This window comes from Actinia tenebrosa, unplaced genomic scaffold (assembly GCF_029948245.1).
Source record: "Actinia tenebrosa isolate PJP-AT-01 unplaced genomic scaffold, QUT_ActTen_1.0 PGA_scaffold4__44_contigs__length_22323623, whole genome shotgun sequence".
Taxonomy (NCBI): domain Eukaryota; kingdom Metazoa; phylum Cnidaria; class Anthozoa; order Actiniaria; family Actiniidae; genus Actinia; species Actinia tenebrosa.
In genome coordinates this window covers 9752336-9774123 of record NW_028292581.1, presented here as the reverse complement: position 1 = coordinate 9774123, position 21788 = coordinate 9752336, and the positions used below count along the sequence as shown (strand labels likewise).

The window sequence follows — 21788 nt, the reverse complement described above, 5'->3', positions numbered from 1 at the left end:
TAATTTAGTATATTTTGAAGGTTTGTTGGCTTGTAAGTCAAACTCTTTACCATGAACTCAATAACAATCTGAGAAAACAAGAGAATTGCTTTTCGATAATAACAGGAATGATTAAGTTGCTTTTGTTTAGCGTTGCCTAATTTCGTATTTGATTCAAATACACTGACAATGAATGGAAAATGAACATGTCTTAGTTCACAATCACATAGCCAAACAATACTAATAATGTGATCACTGAAATTGTTTTTCAGTTTGCAGCTGTTCATTTTGAGGGCGCATAGCATTTTTTCGGTTGTAAATCGGCAAAACGGGTGTTCCGAGAGGGGAAAAGCTAAGAATTTGGTTTAAGGTTGCTGCAGAAATAATAGAATAACATTCCTGCGAGGAAAAAGTAAGATAAAAATCAAGTCTATTCGCTATAGATGTGTCAATGGTGTGCCTTGTTGAAATATATTCATCGATAACACGTTATTTAGAATATCGTGAAATAACAAAGCCAAGTTCAACCAAAAAGAAACATGTTTTGTTGATCGGAAGTAACCTCGCCATATCACTTCTACTGGGGCCGATAGACCTGAGGTATATCTTTATATCAAGAGATGGAAAATCCCAGCAATTTTCATGTCGCACGACCTTGATGAACTACATCATATTTTACTCGAAATAAATCATCAGCTTGTCGAAACATGCAAAAATTGAAGACTGCATGAAAATCATTTGTTTGGAACAAAAACTCTGCTGTGTTATTGGAAAACTGGTGCCATTCAAATTTGCAATGAATAATGGATTCATTAAGTGTATTACTCAGACATAAACTAGCTGATTGACTTAATCGTCTGCGATCAACAAACTGAACATTTTTCAACAGACTATTCTTATTAAAACAATATGATCATGATTAGCTAGAGAGGAAATCGTACACCAAAAAGAAAATGATTTGGATTAAAGAAAAAAATTAAAATTAAATATATGCCTCGGAAAAAGTGTAAAACGTATTACTGCATGAATATAGAAAAATTACTTTTTTGTTCCTTCTTTATTCTTTCTTTCTTTCTTTCTTTCTTTCTTTCTTTCTTTCTTTCTTTCTTTCTTTCTTTCTTTCATTCTTTCTTTCTTCCTTTCTTTCTTTCTTCCTTTCTTTCTTTCTTTCTTTTCTCTTACTATTTTTCTTTCTCTCCCTTTTCTTCTTCCATACATTCTGTTTTCTCTCTATCTCTTTTTTCATTTTCTGCTCAAATATTAAAAACTTGACAGCAAATGAATTCTACAAATTCGATACAATGATCCAAGGACGTTAAAATAACTTCCATCATCGCAAGTAGAGCAGAGCCAAAGTGGAAAGACCCTGAGGCTAGGACTGATGAAGATTAACGATTATATCCGATGGACTCAACCTTTGATGCACTAACCATACCAAATACCATTCTGTTGTACAATATGCTCGATAAGATACCAACTCTGTATTGATAAGGAAACTTATTCCTGACTTTAAAGAGATATCTATAAACGTCTACAAAATGGTCGTACAGCCCCATATGCAGTGAATTCTACATTTTGCACTTTCTTGGGATATATCACAAAATTGTTTAATTAACTGAGCGATTTATCTTGTGTTATTTTAATCACTCGTCTCGGTTATTACCCTGGCCGTCACTTTCTAAATCCCTCAGCTCTGAAGATGCATTCTTGTGGTGACAATTCACCGGAGATGAATTCAATAAGACTTTTAGGTGAATCCAAACATGATCTTGGTTTAATGGGGGGAAAATTTCGACCATCTAAAACCGTGTCATTTCTGAGGAAACTTAGAGAAGTAGTTCTCTCGCGTAAACATGTGAAATACCAATACTTTATAAAATGATTAAAGATAAATAAATCAGATTCATCATTACGCAAACAATAATAATCAATCGTCCGTCAATTATTGTTTTTCTATTTATTTTTTGCAACCCAATTAAATAATCATGCCTTATGAAAAAAAAAAAAAAAAAAAAAAAGAAGAAGAAAAAAAAACAAACCCAAAAAACAAAACACACACACAAAAAAACACACACACAAAAGCAAAAACGAAAAACAAAAACAAACGAAAAAGCCAATGTACCACATTTTGGACCGCATTTAATTTTCTCAAGATTTTGTTATCTTCCTTCGTTTTGCTAGGATGGTGTGAAATTTCCGAGGTGCATATAAACGACATTAGCGATAAACTCAGTCATAAACTTAGTTCAGGAGACGATTGATTTTCGAACTAACTACACTATAATTATCAATCCGGAAGTTTTGCTAAGCCAGCCAGATAACATAATGACTATCTCCTTACAGAGAGCCGGTCATTATTGCGTTAAGCATATTGATTTTCGTTTGAGTAAATTGGATTGCTGTTGATGTTTTTCTTTTTTCGCTCTTGGTTTGTCTCAGCTCAACTCTTGTGCCAGTGAACACACCCTTTAGTTCATTTCCTGTGTATGCAATACACTTGGATCCCCTTCTGTGATCTTAACCGCGTATAATAGCTATGATTTCCTGACTAAGATTTATCTAATATTTTCCACTGATCTCAAGTGCAAGCATCTTTTGTTAATCGAACCCTAGAAGGCTTGTTACGTGCATCGCAGTGACTTTCAGCTCACCTCGTCAGTGTGTTATCAATTTTTCTAATCAACGTGTTCAACCTCATTAAAACGGTTTATCTGCTTTACCGACCAGTTGGACTGAACAGTTGGACTGAGCTGAGCTTAACTCATCGCTTGCCGTTTAGTGTCGTCTACGCACAATATGTTTGCGCTTGCCTTACTGGTACTCCATATCGTCGTGTTCGGGTCTGCAAGAAACGTTGTTCGGACCAAGCAAGGCCATATGTGGGGAACACGACAAGATATTCAGGACTACAAGGGATTGATAAAACCCGTCTACAAGTTCCTGGGCGTTCCATACGCCGAAAAGCCAATAGGCAACCTTCGCTTCAAACGCCCACAATCTCTCAAGAGTCAGAGGGTACGTATTTATAATGCCACGTATTTCCGACCAATTTGTCTTCAGAATAACGACTATTATGGCAAATCTATCCTAACTGCGTGGCCTGGATTTGATCATGAGAAGGATATGAGCGAAGACTGCCTGTACCTGAACATCTACACCCCATCAATAACATCCTGCAAGAAAAAGTACCCAGTTATCTTTTATATCCACGGAGGAAGCTATGTCGCAGGTACTCCTGTTCGTGATATATCCCCAGGCGAATATTTGCCCACACGCGATGTTGTTCTTGTCACTGTTCAGTATAGGCTTGGACCATTTGGGTTTTTTACTACCGGGGACTCCGAGGCACCTGGAAATATGGGCCTTCTTGACCAGGTAGAGGCCCTCAAGTGGGTTCAACGAAACATCGAGGGTTTTTGTGGCGACAAGAATAGCGTGACTCTCCTTGGTGAAAGCGCAGGAGGATCTAGTGTTTCTTTACACTACTTATCACCTCTTTCAGAAGGACTGTTTCATCGAGGTATTGCAGTGAGTGGTGTGGATTTTTCTCCCTTTGCTTACAATCCAAAGTCTGTGGTATTGAAAGGCAGCAATAAATTGGCCGAGACCTTGGAATGCGGAAGAAAAACTTCTGAGGAAAAGATGAAATGTTTACGATCAATATCTAGCACAATTATTTTAAACAAATCAGCAAGTCTCCATCATATGTCTCCTTTCGTAGACAACCACTTTCTACCTGACGAGCCGGAAAAGTTAAGAAAAAACGGGAAATTTCATAAGCTTCCTTTCATGTCAGGATTTGTCAGCCAAGAAGGTGCACACATTTTGCAATCCAAAAACTTTACTAACTACAACCTCCATGGCTTTAAAGAAGACCTGAAAGAGTTTCTGAGCAGACAATACCATGACCAGTATAAAAATAGTGACACCAGCGCTGCTTATAATGCTTTAGTGTTCCAGTACACACCCTGGGTGGACGTCACCGACTCTCATAGGATTCGTAAAAAGCTGATTGACTTGAATACCGACTATTTCATAGTTGCACCAACTCATGCTGCCTTAACCTTACACAGTGATCACGGGGCTCCTACCTATATGTTTGAGTTTGCTCATCGCTCTAGATACCATCCAAAGCCTGAATGGATGGGGGTCGTCCACGAAGATACAACAGCCTACAAGTTTGGTCTACCACTTCTCAGTTCTCCCAGAAGTATGCTGAGCTTTGACGACGATGAGGACAGAAATGTAAGTGAGCTGATGACCACGATTTACCTTAATTTTGCCAAATTTGGTCAACCTACTCCCACCTCTGTTTATGGCACCCAATGGGAGATGTTTAATTCATCCAGCAAAGCGTACCTGAAAATCAAGAAGAATCCTTTCATGACCAGCAAATATCATCCAATCAGAATTGCCTTCTGGAATTCATATTTCCCCACACTGCTTTCCAAGCAACCGTTACCACCATCCATTGAAGGATCCAAAGCAAGTGGGGTAGTTGCTTTCCGTGGTTCGCGTTTTGTGTTTATAATTTGTATTGGAACACTTGGTAGGATACTCGGATGGAAAGGATAAGACCCACCATGCCCTACGTACATCATTAATAAGAAAGACCACAATATATGAATCAAGATTTGGCTCTAATGCATGTAAATATGTAAAGCATCGGATTGTACATAACGCGTGAGTTTTTGCTCTAGTGCAAACGTGATTTGTTTACAAGATCGTAAAATAGGCCTTGGGTTGTACAGTGGGTTGAAAACAGACAAAGGAAAAAAAAACAAAGAATAACAGTTTGTTATGTTACGAACGACAATCCAAAACGCAGTCATGGATGACAGCGACAGCGACAGTGACAGTGAAAGCGACAGTGACAGCGACAGTGACAGTGACAGTGACAGTGACAGTGACAGTGACAGTGACAGTGACAGTGACAGTGACAGTGACAGTGACAGTGACAGTGACAGTGACAGTGACAGTGACAGTGACAGTGACAGTGACAGTGACAGTGACAGTGACAGTGACAGTGACAGTGACAGTGACAGTGACAGTGACAGTGACAGTGACAGTGACAGTGACAGTGACAGTGACAGTGACAGCGACAGCGACAGTGACGGCGACGGCGACGGCGACGGCGACGGTGACGGCGACGGTGACGGTGACGGTGACGGTGACGGTGACGGTGACGGTGACGGTGACGGTGACGGTGACAGTGACAGTGACAGTGACAGTGACAGTGACAGTGACAGTGACAGTGACAGTGACAGTGACAGATCCATATATAAACTAAAAAACAGCATCTCACACACATATTATACATGTGTGTACATACATATAAACCATTTATTGTCAATGCAGTTGTATACGCAATCCAATCTATGTTAGCTATCCCATTTTATTTATTTATCAACAATTATAAATTTCAAAAGCTGTGCCCAATGGTTTCCTTACGCTATTAATACAGATATGTAAATGACTAAATAAATAAACCAATTCAGGACATACGTGTTGAAAATTAATTAGAAGCTTCTCAATCAACTGAATTAGTTATCTTCATTCAATTGTGTTTTATTCCTATATATCAGACTACTATTTATCAGAATGTCTGCAGCTTATCCTAATTTCGATAAAAGTGCTAAACGATAAGTGAATGTGAAAATCTGGGGGGAAATCATTTATTGTAAAAAAATGTTTAAAGAAGTGAGAGGTTAGGAAGGTGTACTTAAAAAACAACGAGGGAACAGTAAAAACAAGCGAAAACACAGCAAAGCACCCCCTCCTCCTCCCTGGCGTTTTTTCCACTTACGAAGATTGACAGCTCTCTAGTATAGATAACCACTGTCATCTGACAAAATAATTCAGAGCCTCAAATTTTCGAATTTGTTCTACTTTTGGATTTACGTAGTGTATGACGAAGAATGAAACGGTGTGTAGTTAGTTTTTAGAAATACCTTTTTGTTTTCGAGAAAAAAGGGAAAAGAAAATATGAGCTCCAGGGGCGATTCTCGCTATCAAAACTGATATGGCTAAAAATTGCTTGCGTTCGCTTGGTCTGCGTAGCAAACCTCTCTTTCCAAATAGCCTTATAATACTTTTTGCTCATAGTACAGCTATTCTTCTCTCATTTACATTATTTTTTTAAAAATCGGACAATTCAGAGCATTTTAGCACAATAAAAAGCAAAGGCCACTGAGTGACAAAGCTTGACGTGAGTGACAATGAGTAGATCTCAAAAACTGCGAGTTTCATCATGTGCCATCTCTCTAAATCTTATAAAATTACGATCAATAGCTATTGGGATACTGCTCTTTCGAAAAATGTAGTTTTTATTTTTGGAAAATAATTGTGCTCTTTTTAGCATAGATTTTATTTTGGCTCATTATACAAGCAAAAATACTATGTTTGGCGACTGCGTGACTAAAGACTTTTCTATGTTTTTCAGGAAAGCGCAGGTGGCGTGCGCTGCCGTTCTCGACGTCGTATGTGATTAAGGCTGTTTCTTGGTTCTCTCCTGTGTATCGAGAGTTTTTCCTACAGGTTCTCCGGTTTTTCCTCCCTCACCAAAAATCAACTTCTAAATTAATCGATCTATCGGCTGCCTTATCAATTGGGTTGCAAAACCTGTTAGGCATCAAGCCGTCCACCCTGGAGTGGTATTTTAGATGTATATTTTGCCTGCGGCCTTTATAGCCTGGTCTTGGTGTATCATTGTCAGGGATTTTTGACTATTTTTCAAAATTCAAACATGTTATCTACGTTATCAAGCCCTATAATTTCAAAGAGTTACGTCTAGAAAAACCTTTTTGTTTGAGTAATATAATTTAAAGTATAGCGGCCGTTATGAAAGGTTTCATATATTTCCCCTATGGTTGTCCTGCGTAGAAAGCATAGTATTTCTACATATCTTCAACAGAAGACGAAAAATAAGGCGCGATATTTTTTTGCTTCTTATTCTTCCATTTTGCTTGTATTTAATATTTGGCACATAGTTTTCTTAGCCTCTAGCTTATTTTAAAATATTTTTCATATTCGTCTAGAACGGTTATGTAAATTGCACTCCCTTTGCTCAGATGAGCTAAAGAAAATGTAATATTAGATCGCGTAGTATTGAAAATAAATAAATAGATAAATAAAAGAAGAAAAAAAAGTGATGGTCTCGCTAGTTAGAAAACAGAAATCTCGACTCCGTCAGTAAATAAATCAACCAACTCCCTTTCTTCGTGTTTTATTCAATCAGTCACACTTGACTTGATTAAATTTTCCAGCCGTCAAGATAAATTGCCTTTGTTAATTATGTTTTGACCAAAGCCAGATTTGTTGACACAGAAGTATCAATATTTTTATTGATTAGATTCTTGCTTTTGAATGAGATGAATAGCGTAAAATTACTGGCGACAAACAGCGTTGGAATCCTTAACCGAAATCATTTGGCAAACAAACTGTATGAAAATCACGCAAAATCTTCGTTTGTTGTTTGGAAGGAAATTTCGAGGAATCGAAAGTCTCTGTTCTCAATACATTACTCAAAAGATGGATTAAATATAACTCGAAAACCGCTGATGAAAGAAAGACCGTACGGAAGCAGGAGTTTCAAAATAAACTGATATCATAATGACATTCTTGAATATTTGCGAATCTATTCGACCACGAAAGACTTAGACCGGGTTGCCCAGGGCCAAAATATGAAAAGAAAAAAAAGAAAGAAAGAAAGAAAGAAAGAAAGAAGAAAAAAACCTTTTAAAATGCTTTTTGAAAAAAAAAAAAATCCTTTTCAAAAAAGTCTTTTCGTTGGAAAATAACGAAGCTGTTTTTTTTCTTAATCTCTGATCTCTAATAATTCTCATTCTCATTCTTTTTTTCTTTAAATATGCCAAATCCCCATACATTATCTTATACTAATGCAGAGCTTGAGCCACCTATATGCTCGAAATTTATATAATTATTTCTTGTCGCACAGAAAAAAATCAGCAGCAGCTTAAGGAAAGGCAACTTGAGAATCAGTCATCAGTTTTATTACATTTTTGATTGATTTAGTAATGTGTGAGACATTGAGCTCCGAGTGATGGTCGTTGTGAATTTTGGCGGCTGGAGTTGATACAGTGGACTGAAGAGGTTGAATTAAACGAAACTAGTTTCCACTGAATATTTATTTGTCGTTTTGGCGTACGTATAAAAGATTACAAACTAGGGATTTATACCTAATGAAAGCAACTTACTATGATTACAAAATCTTTTGAAGTCTCGGCTAAAACAATTTCAGAAAGAATTGAGAACCTTACCAATTATATATTGTACAGTCGGCAGTGAAGACAGATTTTCGAACAGCGCAAAACCCCACAAAATAAAACACTTCTGACTCAAGTCTTAGCACCAAAGTGTTCGTTTTCTCAACTATCAAACTCTAACTTTTATGCCATATTTGTTGGCAAAATAAAAATTCACAGAGCAGCTGATCTGGCGACCTGATTTGGCGAGGTTTCAGAGTCTCTCGTATCATATATATTTTCAGTTCCTCAACTATTCCGATGATTCAGTCAATTCAACGATCGACATTTTCTCTTAAGTCGTTGAAACGCCATAAATTTCCATTCATAGTCTTGGTATTGCCCACTACTGTGATGTATGAGTAACGCTTTCAACAACACTTGATTAATTTTTTATTTGAACATTTTATTTATCTGCAGTCACCTTTTTCAGCATAGACATTAGTAAAATTGTAAAATTTCGTGAAGATTATCCATAAAACAAAGAGAAACTTTTACAATTAAAACTGGCAAAAGTTTGCTGGGGAGCAAATGTTTCGGATCAAATCCACCTTGTTTTTACGAGGGTGTCACTTGAGTTAGTAGCTAACGAACTTGGTTTTTTATTTTTCACAGGTCAAATAATTTAAAATACTATACAAGCTAATACCGAAGAGGCTTCTGGATGATCCCGGCACAGAAACATCATCTTATTTGTAATTTTTTTTTGGTTGAGAGTTGGTTTACTGGTCTCTTTGGAACAGCAGCCCCAAGTTTTGACTGTTAAAGTCCCCTTTTCCTTTTTGGTCGCACGGGGGGTCGGGACGAGTTTGACAAATCCAAGATAAATGAAAATCCAGTACCCAAGTGTTTACTAAAACGATATTTCGGCAACCCATTGCTTGCCTTCTTCAGGTAATGAAGAAGTTACATTGGTATAAGATATTATATAAAGGACATTGTGAAATAAGGAAATGATCACACCAAGAAAGGTAAAGTAGGCTTCCTTTCCCGCGTGCTGCTTTACTCGCCACATTCCTCGCGCCACGCAATGCAATCCTTGAATACGAACACAGTCATTTTTTTTTTACTCTCTGAATGTTTTAAATATACTTACAAAGAATTAGCGAGGTCCAAAATGGCCAAAAAATAATGTAATGGATCGAAAATATCGTGAATCGGGAACGACTGGTTCAGGTAATGAGTTATTCGGGTTATTCCGGCTAACTGAGCATCTAAACTGAATATCAGAACTGAAGGGAAAAAAGCAGTTAACACTAGAATAACAGCTTGAATAACTCCCTTTGCTAAGTAGTGCAATTGCTATTCCTGTTAAATGTGACAATCAAGTTGTTGCTTAGAGAAACTGTCTCGTAATGTGCTGTGGATATTTAATATTTGGATAAGTGTCCGATGTTCTGGAAGGGAAGTTCTTCGATTTTGAGCTTGAAAACTGCCACAGATAAACTTCAATAGTGTATATATCTTTTCTAGGAAATGATGTTTTAATTTCAAGAAAATTAGGTACCAGTAGATATTTTGGCTCGATGACCACAGTTCTTTTCAAGTTGTAGTTTTTCAGTACCGTTAACAATCTGGCCTGTAGAAAATTATCATTTCCAAATCCAGAATATTTTTATAAGTAGTAAGTAGAGGAATTAAGTTTTTGAGGATTTTCAGCTTGATTGTGCTAGTTTAAGGCTTTGTTTTTGGGTCATCTTTTTGACGATTTCTCAGAACCGAAACCGGGGCTTGACACCAGTTTCACTCTTGCGATTTTCTCAAAAATAAAAATCCGCTGGAACCTTTTGAAAAAACACCATCTAAGGGTATCTTCTGGAAAAGTATTAGGAATTTGACCAAGTAGTCTCTGAAGTCCGATTATCCACCCTTACAGGCAGTTGCTCTTAACTTTAGTCTTATTATTAACTTAAGATATACAACTCTACTCAAAGATCTAAAAAATTCTATAATTGACAGCTATATCAATGATTATCTGCTTATCGCGTTATTTTGTGTCATATTAGCTCATTAATATGCATGATGCCGCTGATAAAAATGAGTTTGTTACCAACAAAGAATTTGAAAACAAATTGTGGATAAGTAAAATTTTACTTATTTCACTCCTAAGATAATAAAAATCCAAGAGCAGGCGCCTTACATTTTCCCGCCAGTTTGTTGGCGTTGGACCATTATACAATGAACATACGATTGCGTGCTTTTGTTACGATTTGTAGATTCCATGTGCTCACTATGCGGAACCGGCGAATGAACAGGTGGGTTGTTGAAAACTGTTGATATCTAAATAAGATTAATCATTACGAAATATTTTTAACGGATATTTTTAAAAATTAAAACCACATTTTTCACATTTTGAATCATATGGAGATTTGATTATTATTATTGATAGAAGTGATAAGAACAGAACGTATGAACGAAATACAACAGGGTCAACCAAGCAAGTCGAAGAATTCGTGCAGCTTAATATTTTAGTACGCATTACCTCAAAAAATAAAAAAGGAAAAGAAAAGAAAAATAAGAATTGACAACGCTGACGTTAGTCTGATTTAACTCGTCAGGATAAAGTTAGCTGGTACATAAACTCAACATCTATAACTAACATCATCAAACTCGGGTGGTCCTTCAGCTTGCCAAAGATGGAGTTGGTTATGTCAAAACACAGAACTATTTCACTTTATTTTCTCATGTTTCATTTTGCTGCCATTGCTTTTGGGACGAACACTACAAGAGTCCTAACCCAACAAGGCTATGTCAGGGGAATACGACAAGACATCCAAACCCACCAGGGACAAACAAAAACCATCTACAAGTTCCTGGGCGTTCCTTATGTTGAGAAGCCCATAGGTAATCTTCGCTTTAAACCTCCACAAGCTCTTTCCAATCAAAGATTAAGCGATTACAACGCTACTGATTTCCGACCAATTTGTATACAATCTGGAAACTATTTTGATTCAATAAGTAGGGCATGGCCAGAATTCGATCCAAAGAGAGATATGAGCGAAGATTGCCTGTACCTGAACATCTACACTCCAAGTACGAACTCAACATGGAGATACCCGGTGATAGTCCATATCCACGGAGGAAGTTATTACGTAGGTACCCCTACTCGTGATATATTAGCAGGCGAGTACTTGCCTACACGCGGTGTGGTTCTTGTCACTATCCAGTATCGACTTGGACCATTTGGATTCTTCACTACTGGGGACTCAGAGGCACCTGGAAATTTGGGGCTTCTTGACCAGGTAGAGGCCCTCAAGTGGGTTCAAAGAAACATCAATAGTTTTGGTGGCGATAACAACAGCGTGACTCTCCTTGGTGAAAGCGCAGGAGGATCTAGTGTGGCTTTACACTATTTATCACCTCTGTCATCAGGACTGTTTCATCGAGGTATTGCAGTGAGCGGTGTGGACTTTTGTCCTTTCGCCTACAAACCAAAGTCTTCAGTCTTAGCTTACAGCAAAGAGTTGGTAAAGAATGTCAATTGTACAAGAAACAGCAGCCAATTAATTGTTCAATGCCTTCAGCTAGTTTCAAGCACCAATGTCTTCACGAATTCAAGATACTGGCTACTGCAGCCCTTCGTTGACCAACACTTTTTACCCGACAACCCAAAAGCGTTGAAAAAACGAGGACAATTCCTTAAGCTTCCTTTAATGGCAGGCTTCGTGAGCCAGGAAGGTTCTTTTGTTTTGGAATTTGAAAAAGTAAACGTATATGATGACAGAAGTTTCAGAACTTATTTAGAATCGTTTTTTGAACTAAAATTCGGACGTAAGGTACACAATGCTCAAGCTGCCTACAGTGCTCTAAAGTCTCAGTACACTCCTGACAACAATGACCCCAGTGAGTACCGTAAGAAACTTGTAGAGATGTTGTCTGACTTCTATGTTACTGCACCAACCCATCCTTCCTTAACCTTCCAGAGTGAGAACAGCACTGCTAACTTCATGTTCGAGTTCGCTCATCGTTCTCAATTCCATCCAAAACCCCAGTGGATGGGAGTCGTCCACGAAGACACAACTGCCTACAAGTTTGGTCTACCACTTCTCAGTTCTAACCCAAGAGAGCTGAGGTTTGATGACAACGACCGGAACGTCAGTGATATGGTGGTGACCATGTTTACCAATTTTGCCAAATTTGGTAACCCCACTCCTACCGCTGTCAATGGTGTGCAGTGGGCGTCCTTTAACTCTTCCCTCAAAAATTACCTGAAAATCCAAAGTAACCCTGTAATGACCAGCAATTACTATCCACAAAGGATGACCTTCTGGAATTCCCGTTTCCCAATGTTGTTTCCAAACAACAGCACTTTACCATCCAGCACCGGGCCGCAGTCAAGGGGCACGAAAGTGATACGAGATGAACTTCTCATTCTGCCGATTTGGTGAGAAGAATGAATACACGTGTACAATAAATTCTAATTTATTCATAAATAATATTGTATTTCCATCTTATCTGCTATATCAGACATTGCAATTGTAAAAATTCAAAACGCAAAGTGTAAAAGTAAAAATGAAGTATTTGTTGCGTAAACTTTTGACCCATAATTACTTTGTGATTCATAGTAAGATCTGGATTGTTGCAAGACGCATCTCGAGATCTTTAAGCCCGGATTTTAGAATAATCCTCCAATTTCATGCTAGATTCGAAATTAGAATAATCCTGGTTGTCGCCATTTCTATATTTTTGTCTACTTTATTGCTTTTGTCTTGCTTCACTGTTTCGCTGGTATACGAAAACGCGAAATCAATGTGATCACAGAATTTTAAGCCAAATAAGCTTTAAAAAAGGGACTTCTGGCGAGTCCGGACATATAACCATAATATTTCTTAAATATTTCAGTAAGAAAATTGGCTGAATGGTGTTTGGGGAAGATCTTTCCCTTAAGGATGTTTAAAGGGCCTTTATTTCCCCTTCCCCTTCCCATTTCCCCTCCCCCCGTATTCACGTTTTGCCCCATGAATAGCAAAGCAAAGGCTACGTTGTGTCGCCCACGCATAAAACTGAAATCCTTGGGGAAAAAACAAAGTAAATTTATCTCGACTCGGATTTAAAAAGTTTCACACTCGATTAATAATACGAAAAGAAAAATAAGAAAAAAAACAGATTTTCATTTTCATTTTCATTTTTAGCTAAATTTCATTATCATATTTTAATTTGAAATAACAAAGTGGCAACATCGGCTCAGGAAGCCCCATTGGTCCATTGGAAAAAAATGCCCATACATTTGGAATATTTGGTCTTTTCGGTCTTTTTCCTCTCTTTCCAAAGCAAAAGGTTGTTCTTAAAAGTAAAGTTATATAGCACAAGTAAACTGCGTGACAAAACATCCTAAATGACCCGTAAATCTTCTGTTCTTTCGCTAACTAGTAGTTAGCGTGTTTTCGAGGCTGCGAAACCTATGAAACCATAAGAGGCGAATGTATAGGGCAACAGATAGTATGAGCTTATAAAATCAGCAAAAATACGGTTCTAGATTTTAACAAATTCCTATGAATTGTATATCAAAATGTTCAGGAAAGCCCGGGGTTTTCAAATCCACTTCTGTTTTTTGACAGGTTCTGTTTCATAGCAAGGAGAGACGATTTTCTAGCTTAACCCCGGTTATGTCATGCATTTTCTCTTGTAAAATACATCCAATAGCGTACATTCAACTCAAAAAGTACGGTGGTTTTTTTCAATAGAATTCAATGCAAACCATATAATACAGTCCGTGAATAGTTGAATTAACTGAATCCACTTCTGTTTTTTGCCTAGACAGTCATTATTTTGAGAAAAGATTAAAAAACCGTGTTTTTGAGACATAATTTGTATGGACTTACATGAGGGGGCGTGAGCTTGAAATCGTAGCTGACCAAATGTTAACAGATTTTTTCTGATGCCTTGGACTGAGCGAGACTTATTCAAAAGACTATTGCGACATAAACACTCAAAGTATCTTATCTAAGTCTTATAACCCTAAAGTGCCACTACAATCAAATTTCTGACTTGCCCTTTTTTTGCCTGGATTCAAAAGCAGCTATAGAGATAAGTTGCCTCGGTTCCAGGCCACCCCTATCTTAAATTCGGGTTTTTGACATTTCTACCTTATCGAGAGATGGTATAGAATAAGGCTAGGTTAAAATATCTGTTATGATCGTGGATAAGAATGTAGTCGAACGATTTCCTGCTCAAGTTAAAATATAACGAAACAATCGCTGAAAGGCTAAAATCGTTGAGGGGCCTGGACACCCGTGTGTTGCCATAGCAACCACAGTTTGTGCGTTTTCATGTTTTATATTTTGAATACAAGTATACTGCAAAATTTAGATGACATTCATTAAATACTCTCAGAGATATATTGAAATCTATGTTGAAGGAAACTGGGAATATGAAGTCATCAATCTCCTGATTACCATGAACTTAAAACTTGTATATTTTATTCAGCATCTAAATTTGGAGTGAATGACGTCATTTACTCAACCCTATTGTTCTTTCTGCTTTTGAACCAAAATATCTCAATAGCAAGTGGCTCCCAGGCTAAAATGTTCACTAATCTGGTTTACATAATCATAATTGAGTCACATTATCCTCATATACTTCAATTATTCGGACTTTCAAAAATTGGGGCATTTTCATCCAAGTGCCCCTTTAACATGTGTTTAAATAGTAAACATTGGAGACATTAAAATTTCATCGTAGTGGCATGTAAGGACCCGACCTGATTCGACGTACGGCCTTTTAGTTTATTATGTAGTGAATTCCTTAAAATACAAATATCAGTGAAAGGTAATGTTACTAAATACGAGAAGCTTACAATACTTACAGGTGAAGGTCGTCCAAAAAGAGAAAAGTAATCTAACTAGATTCCATCGAAAAATAACGTTCACACTCTCACCACGACAGGCAAAGTAACTCTGTGTCAGCACTTAGATATCTAATTATGTGCATGTTAATTTTCCCAAAGGAAAACGGATTAATTGAGTCTAAAAAATGTCTAACATATTCACGCACGCACGGAAACAAAGAAAAGAAAAAATATATATTGTTGAGTAGCCTCAACATGGCACTTTAAACTAGCCTCAGATAAGTGAACTCACCGCCCCAAGAAGGCAATAAGGCCTTGGACTGAAAACAATTCAAACGGACTATTGCAACACAATCACTCAAAGTAACTCAGTGCATATTGGTCTCAGTCCAAGGCCCTATTGGGCTTCCTGTGAAACTTAGCCTAAGTCAACTCCAAAGATCTAATAAAAATTGATATTTGGCAGCAACCTGTGATAACCCGCTAATCGTAATCAATATTAAGCTCATTAATATGCATAACGCCAGCTCAAAATGAATTTATTTCTATGAGTCATAGAAAACTCGACCTCGTATTCTAATTGTTAAATAGTCCATTACCACGGAGGAAGTTTGAGTTTGAGTTTGTGTTTGAGTTTGCTCATCGCTCTCAACACCATCCAAAGCGTAAATTGCCAATAGACCCATTTCGAATTCCAAATTACCGCCGTGTTTCTTGATTACAGAGTCATTTACTCAGGGTTAGCCTCGAGTTTGTGCAGAATATTCACGTGTTCCAGTCAAGGTACGTCGAGTTTCAAAGTGTTTGTATTGTTGAAGTTGTGCATTCTTTACTTTACCGTTGGTATTTGTGAATATTTAAACACTGATACGAGGCTAACCCTGTGGAAATGAGTCTGCAATCAAGGAACACAGCGGTAATTTGGAATTCGAAACTGGTCTATTTCCATATTATTTCTATACAATGAAAATGATGAAAGCGGACCGCCCTACACCTTCACTGTCCACGAACAATTTTAAAACATTTATTTTCATATTTTACAAATCTTTCTAATAATCGGAACACATATAGTTCGGTAGGGAAACAAGTAAGATTCCTCTACGATGGTTTTATTTCGCTGATCGTGATCAAGAATTATTAAAGATGTGCGGCGGGCTCTGATACTTTTTGTGGCCAAGAACTAACTTAGAAAAATCGATAATTCGTCCTTGTTTCACGAGGGTACCAATTAATAGCCAGTGGCTATCAAACGTGTGGCCTTCACTCCTTGATCGAATAGGAATTTAGAAGTTGATTATTTTTGGAGAGTAAGGAAAACCGAAGAACCCAGAGAAAATCCCTTGAATGACAGGAAAGAATCGATACAACTAAAAACACCACTTACATATAACACCGAGTCCGAAAATCGAGCTCGGGTCGCATTGATGGTACTTCAAGCAAGAGTTATAGATTTTACATGAAGTAAATAGTTGATTGGTGTACGTAAAATATTTTTATGTTATTTGCGTGATCTTGGAGATGTCAAGGTTTGTACTTCCAATATGATAATAAGTGTGTAATCGTAACGTAAACGAAAACGAGGATCCTGAGCAGGAGCCCGAGAAAATTCCGAAATAAAAAGACGAAATTCAGTATAAGAAAAAGGTTTTAGTATTGCTTCCGTTCTAAAGAACTTGTTTCTCTGGACTACCCGGTGTAATGTTCATAGGGATTTGGACATTGGACTCTGGCACACGCCGCCATGTTGATTTCCACGAGAATAAAAACCTCAGAGCACGGCTAATTCACCACAAGTTCGAATATCGGTATTGCGGAGGGAGGAAAATTGGAGAACCGAGGAAAAGACTTTTGAATCAAGGGGGGACCAAAAATCTACTGAGGCACATACATGTAACAGCAAGTCCACTAAACCCGAGATCCCAGAGGTGAGGCGCGAGTGCATTACGCCTTCACCACCCTTGATTCCGCAAACATCATTTGCTCTCTTGTGCCAAAATTTCATCAGCTGGACTCACAAGTTTTCTATAGCATACTTTCTGAGTGAAAGTCTCAGTGTTTGACAACCACTTACAGCAGAAAATCAGAGATTCAAAGACTTAAACAAATAAATTAGGAATAATTTTCACTTCGGCACTTAAAATCGAGAATCCCGGGCAATATTCAACAGGAAATGTTGAAACGACTGGTTCTACACAGCTGACTGGTTTAGTGTTACAGAATATGTATTAACGAGCTAAGTGCTCATTGTTTAATCTAAATTACAGACTTCTTCAAAATTCGAATTCTTTTTTTTTCTTTTTTTCTTTTGTTTCAAGTTTTTGCTGATACATAAATGATTAAATATCATATGAAGCATTAACAACTGCGGTTTCTTCTGATTACTCCCAACACCCGCAATGTGTTATGGGAAAATGAATAACATTTTTCTCTGAATAACATTTTCTCAACAACAAAGAATGTTTCTTTTTCAAGCATTATGACCGATTGTCTAACATCAGCGTGCGGCGCAAAAAATCTTAAAGATGTAAAATACAAAATACGCGCGCTTATAATTATACACCATGTGTAGAGTTTGGCCTACAGCACGAATGCTTGTTCAGTAAAAATCCTTTTAGCTTGAAGAAACTTTATACAGACCTTTAAACCCCGTAATTGACTCAACAGTACAAGTGAACAAAGAACATCAATAGACATTTAGTGAGTGATGTTTGCCTTCGTGCGCCTCTACTTTGCTATATAATTCCTTATGGACTCACTGTGTATTTTAGCTTATTTTAGCTTTTTTGAATAAATATCGCGTCTGTCTATACTACAAAGGAGTTAAAAACCAAAAAAAAAAAAAAAAAAATCTTACACACTTTCTCTATCGTTTCTATTATCTAGCACATCATTTTAGTTAATCTCAGTTATTATTTTTTTCCCTTATTCTCCATAAAATGACAATTATGTGAATTATAGTGCAATGGAAACTGACTTCCTTTTTCTGAAATTGTTGAATAAATATTTTCTTTACCATCTAGACAGCTGGTCATTAAGACCATTTGTAATTAATGACATCTTGGTATTTAAGGGTGTGTTCTTACCGCTCCTATTGTACAGTTCACCCGCAGTCACTCGAATACCATCATGTTGGTTTCGTCCAAGCGTGTGGTTCTTTTCCTAACTCTTTATCTCTTCAATGATGTTGTACAGGGCTCTACAAGGAAACTTAGAAGGGTGTTAACCCAGCAGGGTTATGTCAGGGGAATACGACAAGACATCCAAACCAATAAGGGACAAAAAACGAAAACCATCTACAAGTTCCTTGGCGTTCCTTATGTTGAGAAGCCCATTGGCGATCTTCGCTTCAAGCCCCCACAAGCTCTTTCCACTCGAAGATCAAGTGATTATGATGCTACTTTTCTAAGACCAATTTGCATGCAGGGCAAATATTACTTTAATTCGATAAGAGGAGCTTGGCCAGAATTTGACCCAAAGAGAGATATGAGCGAAGATTGCCTGTACCTGAACATCTACACTCAAAGCACAAGAGGTAAAAAGAAATTCCCAGTTATCTTTTATATCCACGGAGGAGGCTATTTCGTAGGTACCCCTACACGTGATATATCACCAGGCGAGTATTTGCCCACACGCGGTGTGGTTCTTGTCACCATCCAGTATCGACTTGGATCATTTGGGTTCTTCACTACTGGGGACCCAGAGGCACCTGGAAATGTGGGTCTTCTTGACCAGGTAGAGGCCCTCAAGTGGGTTCAACGAAACATCGAGGGTTTTGGTGGCGACAAGAATAGTGTGACTCTCCTTGGTGAAAGTGCAGGAGGATCTAGTGTAGGTTTACACTACTTATCACCCCTGTCTAGAGGACTGTTTCATCGGGGTATTGCAGTGAGTGGTGTGGACCAGTGCCCTTTCGCCTACCAACCAAAGTCTACGGTCCTAGAACAAAGCAAGAAATTAGTCAGGGTGTTTAACTGTACGAAATCTAGCAGCCGACAAATACTTCAGTGCTTAAAATCAGTTCCAAGCACTACTATCTTAGAAAACTCGATATATTTGTGGATCCTACCGTTTGTTGACCAACACTTTCTCCCAGACGAGCCAAGAACATTAAGAAAAAGAGGAAAGTTCCATAAGCTTCCTTTAATGTCAGGCTTTGTCAGTCAGGAAGGTTCTTATGTAGTAAAATGGTATTCAACATTTTACAATACGACATACAATTCTACAGGTCTCGGTGAATATCTGGATAATGTCTTTCTGCCTATTGAATACAGTCGTAAAAAAGATGACACCTACGTTGCTTATGACGCTCTAAAATTTCAATACACACCATGGGATGACCTGAACAACCCTACCCGGTTCCGTGACAAGCTTACAGAAATGTGGTCAGATCACATTTTCATTGCTCCAACCGATGCTGCCTTGACCATCCATAGTGATCATGGTGCTCCTACCTACATGTTTGAGTTTGCTCATCGCTCTAGATACCATCCAAAGCCGAAATGGATGGGGGTCGTTCACGAAGATACAACAGCCTACAAGTTTGGTCTTCCGCTTCTTAAATCCAAAACAAAACTAAAGTTTGACAAGAAAGATAAAAAAGTCAGCGATATGGTAGTGACCATGTTTACCAATTTTGCTAAATTTGGAAACCCGACCCCGAGACGTGTGCATGGTTTGAAATGGGACAACTTTGACTCGTCCAAGAAGGCTTACTTGAAGATCCAGACGAATCCTTTCATGACCAGCAAATACCATCCACTCAGAATGGCCTTCTGGAATTCGTATTTCCCGAAACTTCTTCCAGAGAAGCCTGTACCATCATCTAGCGAAGAAGAATCACTTTTGAGTAACGCGGCTGTAAAACGTGGGAAATAAACTAACTTTGACCAAATTGATATAAAAGAATGTCCCTCGCCCTTTGGATATTTAAAGATTAAGCATGCTATGCAGTATGAGATTTATGAATTGTAGTCATTTGAGATGTTAACGAAATAGATTCCAATGGCACTAATATTGTATTTGCATTATGAAAGTGTAGTTCTCGTCCATTTAATTTATTATTTAGGGAGGGATTTCTTGAGGGATTTCTGAGGGATTTCTGAGGGATTTCTGAGGGATTTCTGAGGGATTTCTGAGGGATTTCTGAGGGATTTCTGAGGGATTTCTGAGGGATTTCTGAGGGATTTCTGAGGGATTTCTGAGGGATTTCTGAGGGATTTCTGAGGGATTTCTTGAGGGATTTCTCGAGAATAGACACCAAAACCACCAGACACAGCAGTGGCATTTTTCGTCTCAAAGTGTAGTCATGTTTATATTTACATCTTACGAACATCACTCCTCGTACTGGCCGGGGTCTTCCGAGGAATTCGCTTCCAACACACCACCACTTCTTTTCATATCTACTACATACAACACTTAACTCACATGTCGATTTTTACGGAGGTAAGAAACCGGAGCACCCATCCTCTCACCGCTGTCGTCCGGGTTCAAGCCCCGGCTCAGACTATATGGAAATTCATTATAATTACTGAACCAAGTTTTTTTTTTAATGGAGTCTGGAGCTTAGGTCCGTAAGTAAAAAGAAGAGCTGTTCAAAATGATCTTGGGCTTCCTCGAAAAGAAATTTATGAATCTAAAGAAAATACTTTGATGCAAAATTAGACAATTTCCAAACACCTCAGTCATTCGGTCTCTGCTGAAGATCCAGTTGGACCAAAGGTAGTTCACGCATTACTGTCTAAGTATACTACGAGCAAAAAATTATGGAAGCCGAAATTCAGTACTAGGTATGAACAATAATCAAGCAATTCATCTTTTAGTTCGGGTCTCCCGGTGTTTTTTAGTCCAAATGTCGTAAATCTACATGCTTGTTTCAAAATGTAATTTATAAGTAACAGCATTTTAAACTAATGTCGAAAAAGAGCAAAGAAATACAATTTATTGCTCTCAATATTCAATCAACAAATAATAACACCAATACAAATGTCAGAACTGAACACCAAGAAAATGGAAGAAAATGTTTGTAAGGACATAGTTATGTCTGCCTCGAATAAGTTTCGTCGGATGCGGAGCCCCAAAACAACAGCCCAAATTTCTCTGAATTCGAGAGTTTCGTATGGAGCGCGCTCATTGAATAACCCAAGCTGGATTTTACATACGATTTAGGTTTACATTCGAAGGCATTATGGCTGAAATTTCAGATAAATGCGAACACCCGGTGCACATGAAAATGCGCTTTGCAAACTGAGGGTGAAATATAAATATCTGCATGATAACCTGAAAAATGTAGTTTGTAAAAAGTTCCTGTTCACTTATTAGAACGCGTTTCCCTATTTATATTTTAGCTTAAAATAATTATTAAAGGGCCACTTGGACGAGAATCGCTCCAAAATTAAAACTCTTTCATTCGAGCTGGAACTTTGCTGAAATAATCTAGAATACAGTAAGAACCACCCACTGGAATATCTTTTTGATATTCGAAAGGAAAGGGCCAAAATTTTACGATTTATTTTCGTCCGCCATTAATTTCTTTGAATCACAGAATTCGACTCAAGAAGACTGGCACGAGTACTTATGACGTCATTTACTCAACCCAAACCAAAACATTGGTGGGTAATGTATGTGCCATGTTCGTAAAACTCGGTTTATTTGGTTTATTCAGAAAATATATAATGTTTCATTCGGTTTCCTAACTACTATATGACCAAATAATGTCTAGGCGCTGAAATTTTTCAGTTTCAATAATACTAACGATCATA

The 21788-nt window shown here is 37.8% G+C and overlaps 3 protein-coding genes across 3 annotated transcripts; all 3 read left to right on the top strand.

Moving 5' to 3' along the window:
* Window positions 1–2592: 2592 nt before the first annotated feature.
* On the top strand, window positions 2593–4908 carry LOC116296669 (cholinesterase-like). The gene has a single exon (XM_031704728.2). It carries the CDS (start codon window positions 2776–2778, stop codon window positions 4552–4554), a length of 1779 nt encoding a protein of 592 aa, XP_031560588.2. The 5' UTR covers window positions 2593–2775; the 3' UTR covers window positions 4555–4908.
* A 5971-nt stretch (window positions 4909–10879) lies between these two features.
* On the top strand, window positions 10880–12631 carry LOC116296650 (cholinesterase-like). Its single transcript, XM_031704707.2, has one exon. The coding sequence runs from the start codon at window positions 10880–10882 to the stop codon at window positions 12629–12631; it is 1752 nt and encodes a 583-aa protein (XP_031560567.2).
* A 5498-nt stretch (window positions 12632–18129) lies between these two features.
* LOC116296680 (acetylcholinesterase) lies at window positions 18130–20041 on the top strand. Its single transcript, XM_031704740.2, has one exon. The coding sequence runs from the start codon at window positions 18157–18159 to the stop codon at window positions 19903–19905; it is 1749 nt and encodes a 582-aa protein (XP_031560600.2). The 5' UTR covers window positions 18130–18156; the 3' UTR covers window positions 19906–20041.
* Window positions 20042–21788: the final 1747 nt, after the last annotated feature.